The 7,098-nt window shown below is 43.7% G+C and overlaps 1 protein-coding gene across 2 annotated transcripts in view; it reads left to right on the top strand.

Moving 5' to 3' along the window:
* Window positions 1-2,548: 2,548 nt before the first annotated feature.
* LOC105888607 (leucine-rich repeat-containing protein 49) overlaps window positions 2,549-7,098 on the top strand; it is a 61,282-nt gene continuing 56,732 nt past the window's right edge. The window contains exons 1-7 of one of the 2 annotated variants that reach the window (XM_031569006.2): window positions 2,549-2,876; window positions 3,172-3,240; window positions 3,438-3,513; window positions 3,688-3,918; window positions 4,639-4,747; window positions 5,097-5,300; window positions 5,827-5,893. In XM_031569006.2, the coding sequence (XP_031424866.1) occupies window positions 2,823-2,876; window positions 3,172-3,240; window positions 3,438-3,513; window positions 3,688-3,918; window positions 4,639-4,747; window positions 5,097-5,300; window positions 5,827-5,893 (810 nt within the window). In that variant the 5' untranslated portion in view covers window positions 2,549-2,822. The remainder of the gene's footprint in view (window positions 2,877-3,171; window positions 3,241-3,437; window positions 3,514-3,687; window positions 3,919-4,638; window positions 4,748-5,096; window positions 5,301-5,826; window positions 5,894-7,098) is intronic. The other variant, XM_031569007.2, reaches the window with a different exon arrangement.

Here is a 7,098-nt window from a genome sequence, read left to right as displayed (position 1 = left end):
TGTCAGCTAATGACTGGGAATAACCTGCCCTCCCACTGAACAACCCACGTCCCACAGCACCACTATCAAAACCTTGCCAGGCACCCAACATACCCCTCCCTTTTGGTAGAACTGGACTAGCAAAATTATCTCCTACATTACTGTAACCTCGTTTCTCAGCCATAATGGCAAGTATCTGCGTTGTGTAATTTTTTTTTTTAAGTAAAACGAAAAAAATAATATCAGAGAAAAATTACTGTATTACTGGATAATTATATAAAACATATATTTTTTTTTTAAACTAGAACAATATATACATATCCCTACACTGCCCAACCATATACAAAGATAAATTCGAACCACACTTGATCTTGCACCCTTGAGTTGGATCTCCACACAGCATCCACGGCGATCGGCGTTCAGGCTGATCTTTGAGATCGACGGGTCACGGCACCAGTGTAACGGTCTTGTTGCAGTCAGGGACGGAGACGGATTTGCAGCTTTTTGCTTTCTTTATTCTGTTTTACAAACAAACAATTGTGGGCATATTCAGCATCGCTGACAGGCATATCTCTTCTGCCTGCTTATGGCCATATACAACAACATATTAATCACACAAACCAGTGCACGAACAGTTAAAACAACAATGCACACATAACACACACATCCCGGCATTGGAGCAACATACCTGTTTTACAAACAAACAATTGTGGGCATATTCAGCATCTGCACAAGTCAAACAAAACACAAAACACGTCAGGCTCAGCATGGCCACCCATACTCTATCACTATCATTATTATTCATATTCTATTTCTACCACACTATTCTATTAATATTTAGCTAGCTAGCGGAACGTGAGTAGTGAGAAGTTCCTAGCGAACTAGCTAGCTAATCACAGTGTGTACAATGAACCTCGTGTTCAAGTAAAATAATGCAATCAAACTTTCTGCCCATTGACAAACTTGCTTTACAAACCAACACAATACATACTTATTATAGAAAATACCTGTTACATGTCGAATTTCTCGACATTTACTGCATCTAGCTATCTAAAAATGTACAAATTGTGATGGTCAAATTGCATTATGGACCTACCGCTGACAGGCATATCTCTTCTGTCTGATTATGGCAACGGCACATGAATATATCTTGCAGACCTGCAGTACGTCACATCCCCAAAGGTGGCTCCAAAACACCAAGACTAATGAAACACGCTTATTTATGGCGAAACTCACACTCTATTTACATTTCATCTATTTACATTTATAACTCTGTTACACATGCACTTAAGACATACCTCTTTAATCTCGCCTATCATTCTCTGTAATATCTGTATTCAGTGATCTGCTGTACATGTGTATGTGCGTGCATGTGTATGTGCTAACTGGAAGGGAGTGAAATATCACATTGTTCCATAGAATTATAAAGGTTGGCATGTATATTCTTACAAGTCACCAAGGCCTAAAGGCATGTTGTATTGTATTATCATATCCATGTTTTTTTTTTTCAGCAACCATCCCATATTGTAATGCGTAATCTTGAGAGAATGTGGAGAAAACTGTGGAGAACTCAACAGAAAGTCACATAGGCATTTACCAAGGGAAAAGCTGCCATGTGTCTCATTGGTGATTTCCCTTCGCCAAAAGGGACCAGTCTGAAAACGGTTCTATCAGGTTCTATTAAGGATTCTATTCGGGCTATTGCTATATTTGGGCTATTTCGAATATTTCTCTGAAAAAAACTCTGTTGGGCTCTACTGCTGATTTTATTCAGACTATTGCCCCATGGTTCTCTATTCGGTGTTCTGAAAGAGATTGGGGGACATTTTTAAGGCTCTAGTTTCCGGCTAAACGCTGTTTTGGGCTTTTATCTGAAAACAGCTATCAGGCTATATTGGGCTCTAGTACAGATTATGTTATGAATTCTATTTGGGCTATTGCTCTATGGTTCTCTGTTGGGTGTTCTGAAAGAGACCACACTGCAACTTATTCTGTTTTATGTAGCCTACTTTGTAGCTATGTTCTTTTAATTATGTTCTTTATTTTCTTTTAATTATATATTTTTTATCTTTTCACTTTCCTTTGGATGTTCCTTTTGCTCTGGTTAATGTAAAGCACATTGAATTGAATTGCTTCTGTGTATGAAATGTGCTCTATAAATAAACTTGCCTTACTTTGCTTTGCCTTGCCATGCCGCTGTAAACATATAGGGTGGGCAGCCCCATGATAAACACTTAGCCAACAACATCACGGCCTATAGGATAGCAGACTACCCTACATCACCTGTCTCACAGGTTCAGTGGAGGTTACATTTGCCTCTTTATCACTTGCACTTTAATTTAACTATTTTGAAGAAATAGCCTACATTTACATGTGCATTTGCTGGTTGTTACAGCGAGAAATAATTCATTATTATTTCCAGTGTCAGGGAACGGATTTTTTGTAAAACAGAAATGAACACTTTACGTAGCCTACACTGCTGTTGTTCTCACAAGAGCAGCGTGAAGAAGCCCACTTTAGTGAAGAAGCCCACTTTAAAGAAGGACCGGATGTCGTCGTAACCAGTAGAACGTGTTGTCGTTGCTAAGGAAGTATGGCACGCTTGTTCACTCTAATAAGAATCCCTCACACTTCCAGCTTTGTCCAAATAGCCTCCCACTTCACTTTGATCGTGGTGATATTCTCTTGCGGCCGTAGATTAGAAAATTAGTATGACGAGGCTAAAGGAATTATGCTAAACAATCTGAAGTGAGACTAGAATTTACACCTGTAAAATAACACATTATTTTCTGGATTCTTAGTCTTACGCTAGCTAACCTGTCGCTGGTCATCATTTGGACAGCATGCGCTCCCACAAACATCACAGCAAAGACGATGGACCGTGCTTCATGCCCACGGTAAGGTGACTCAGCCACCAAACAAAGTAAACAGGAAAACGAAAAGAAACACGAAAATGTGCTGTTACAGTTACAAAGTCTAAGGGCTCATGGAGACAATAACTCATTGGCTCATGGAGTCTAGCTTTCTCTGAAAAGTGAAAGTGCAGTGTGACAACTACACTATTCATCCTCAGAACAGAGTAGAAGCAAAAGCAAAGCAAAAAAGAAGGTTCTTCGACACAAACATGAGAGACTATAACACAAGAAGCTTATTGCTCTGACTTGTTCTTTCCTTCTCTGTTTTACTGTCAAGGTTAACAGTTATAAATTGCACCTTGCTGCTGTAAAATCTCTGATACCTGATAGAGATCCTCAAAAAACGGTGAGTATCCTGACTGCACACTTAAGAGAGTAAACATTTTTATGTTTTCTAATGTTTTTCTTTCTATTTTGAATAAACTTCTACATTTGACCATGTAGCATACCTTTCAGTCATGTATAGGCATTGGAGACACAGAAAAAAAAGTAAGAAACACACATATTGCTAATACTTCACAGAACAATAATCTGCTTCCACAGTTTGACCTTCAAGTATGCCATGAACTGACCAGAAATATTCACATGGAGTCACTGAGGACAACCCCACCAAGATTAGGTATGCCCAGGACCAAATGTACTCTATTGTTAGCGTGTATCTGTGTTATACGTTATTTACCATTGAATTAATTCTGTATCATTTCAGTCTTCTTTACTTTCTTCACATTTTTCTTTCTAACTTTCCTTTATTTTGTACTCCCCCTCTCCTGCACTCATATGCGCTGCTCTCCAGACCTTCGCCATCTTGTCCATGGTGGCAAGAGGCCTCTGCATACCCCTGCGCTGGCATTTGTCAATGAGCAGAGGGGCCCTGAGCGTCATCTGCCCGGCCCTCGAGCCGTGGCCCCCAGTCACTCTATGTGGGACCAGAAGTGCCAGTCCATCAGAACTAAGCCCCGGCGTCACACTCACAGCGCAGGGGCCTCACACTCACACAACCCCGTTTCACACCATCAGGCTTCAGGTAAGAGTCCCTATCCCAGATCCACAGGTGTGGTGGTGGGTTACATCTGTGAATTCTCCATCTTGTGTGGATATTTGAGTTTTTACGGCACTGGTAGGGATGTCCATATGAACAGTTATCCCGTGCTCAGCAGTGTACATAAAGGGACAGATTGGTCCTACAGGAAAGCATGAACAAATCTGCATGGTCTCTTCCCCATCCCCAAAGGTTAAAAGGTCCTTAACCTTAATCCACATGACTTAGTCCACATGCTCCTCTGCCAATGTGATCAGGTGGAAACCCTTACAGCTAAAGTGCCTTTCACCACTGACAACAGGTTAGATTCCAATGTCTATCGCATAGGTAAAAGCCACTCTTCAGATAGTAGTAGCTCCTTAATTGACCCCCACTTACTTCCTTTCATCTCTGTGTGGTGAGCTTCTCTTCTCCGTGAACAAGTGAATCTCCCAAACCTCACGTCCTTTGGAAAGATCCCCAAGCACAGCCAGGGAGTCAGCACTATGGAGGTTTCAATCCATCCCATTCGTGTGCTGGTCGCCGATAGTGTCCCTGTGTTTTGTGTTACCATCTGTCACTGTGTCACTATACACGGCAGCTGTGTGCTGAGCTGAAGGATGATCAGTATTCAGCAGAAGCCACTCCACGAGGCATAGCCCTTTATTGAAAATAGAATTTGGTTGCTATGAGCACTGCTCACAGAAAGAGATGCATTTCTGCCAGGAGAGACGACCACTACCGCAGTGTTGGACAGCTCTCTGGCTGGCTTCCCTATTGCCTTCCGATCCCGCGATGACTGTGCCTCCAGCCCAGAGCGTCTGGATTTGGACAGGTGAGCTCCAGAAATCTCTCCTACGTGGGGGGATTGGTTTGGCAGATGCAAATCGTTTTGTTATTGAGGGGAGACATGCTTTCCTGAATGTCACAGTCTAAGGTCATAAAATGTCATATTTGTAATGATAGGTATTAGCCAGCAGGTGGCAATAATGACCTATTGGAGGGCAATAGTATGTGCTGGAGCACAGAAACAAATGTGTGCACACGTGCATATCTACAAATCAGAAGATGCATGGTTCACAAATGCCAGTGCACGAGAATTAATGTAAAACTATTATGTTTTAGTATGGTGCCAGTGTTGTTTATTAATTATTTGAATTATTATTCCTCACCCCCACTATCAGTCGTGGACTGGTAGAGTGCCCCCTAATGGTGGGTCTGGAGAAACTGCGTCTGCTGAACCTCCAGCACAACCTGCTGACACGTGTGCACAGCTTGGAGTCACTGAGACGCCTGGTCTTCCTGGACTTGTATGACAACCGTATCTCCGACCTCGCCGGCATCGCTTGTCTCGCCTCGCTTAGAGTGCTTATGCTGGGAAAAAACAGGTGTGTGTGTTTGTATGACTGTGAGAGAGAGAGAGAGAGAGAGAGAGCCTAAGTATCTATAAAGTGATTTGCATATCGTTTTGAGTACAACATTTGAATGCAGCATTTCTATTGAAAAGAATGTAGTTTTAATATGCTGTGGTAGTTCTGAGATATGTTGGATCAGCGGAACACACAAACCTCCATTTGTAACTCCACCATAACTGAATTCCACACTGAACCACGAGCAGAAATAGACAGGGACAGGGGGTTTCAATCTGTTGGTGCTCTTCTGCACTTCCCCTCTCTAACAAATGACCTTTGGGAGAAAATGAAAGTCACAAATCACCCTGTGAGCAGCAGGGATCTGATGGCTAACGTCTGCCATTGTTCCTGCCTCTTTTAGAGTGACATTTTACCCCTCAGGGGGGGGGCTGCATTCAAAGCATACCACAGGTGCGGTTTTAGTTGGGTATCTCTCTGATGTCTGCTGTTTCTCTGATGTCAAAAGGGGTGACGTTACAGCCTCCCATAAAATGTCTTTCAGGATTCAGAGAATATGCCACCTGGATAACCTCACCAAACTTGATGTCCTGGACATGCACAATAATCAGGTACAGTTTATTTTCTCTTTCCTCTCTACCCGTGACTCCTTGTTCACCCATAGGTGTTATGTCTTATACATATGTTATGTTAATGTAGTCTTGCTACCCACTCTCTCTTTCTCTAAAACACACACACACACACACACACACACACACACTCATGCTAAATTCCAGGATGTGCCCCGCTTGGCTGATTTTAGTGGCGCTGCTCTGGCACTGACTGTGCCACGACGTCTATCTCACCGTGGGTTCCACCACCTCCCCCTCACTGCCTGTTTGGTGAGGTGGGCCTGCGTCAGTCAGCCGCCCCCTGGCATGGCGCCTGCGCCCCTCTCTTGGGTCCGTGTGGTGAGGCCGCCTGATGGGCCTAGTGCCCGAGCGTGTCCCTGGCAGCGCCATGCTGTGAACCGCAGGGGCTCCGTTCGAAGCAGACCCAAAATGGAGGCGGCGGGTATCGGATGCCTGGCGACACCGCTGCGGGCTGGCACAGGACAGAATGCATAATGAGGAGGCTCTGGCTCTGTCAGCACGCACCCCCAGTATTTTGCCTGTGCGTCCCCACCTTCAGTCATTCTCTCTCTCTCTCTCTCTGTCTCTCTCTCTCTGTCTCTGTCTCTGTCTCTCTCTCTCTCTCTCTCTCTGGCTTTCTCCCCTTTTCTCTCTCTCTCTCTCTCTCTCTCTCTCTCTCTCTCTGGCTTTCTCCCCTTTTCTCTCTCTCTCTCTCTCTCTCTCTCTCTCGCTCTCTCTCTCTGTCTTTCCTGCCTTTCTCTGTCTTTCTCCCCGTCTCACTCCTCCTCGTGTTCTCTTATGTCCTTCCCAAAATACCTGTCACGAAAGAAAGTAAGTTATGGAAAAGATGTAAGAATATCCATCTATAGAGTGCCACACACCCAGTGGGAGGCCTTTTTAAGCATTGCCCACATGATTACATTTATGATGTTCAAACAGAGAGCACTCGAGGGAGAATGGCAAGTGTGTAATTCAACTCGTCCAATGAAGGTTCACCACTGTGCTCTGAGGTACGCTGGTGGTTTTTTGACTGCCGTGCAGTATGCTTGTTGACAGAGGGGGTGTTTACCATTAACTGTGGTAGAGTTAGCAGGCAGCAGAGAGCGGAGAGTCTGAAAGCCTTTTAAAGTCTATTTTTCTGTTTTCTGTTCTTGTTGTGTTGTCAAGGTGTCAAGAGTTTGGCAGCTACAGTATAAAGATAGATT

This window comes from Clupea harengus, chromosome 6 (assembly GCF_900700415.2).
Source record: "Clupea harengus chromosome 6, Ch_v2.0.2, whole genome shotgun sequence".
Classification (NCBI taxonomy): domain Eukaryota; kingdom Metazoa; phylum Chordata; class Actinopteri; order Clupeiformes; family Clupeidae; genus Clupea; species Clupea harengus.
The sequence above is the reverse complement of the archived record's forward strand: the minus strand, read 5'-3'. Positions and strand labels throughout refer to the sequence as shown.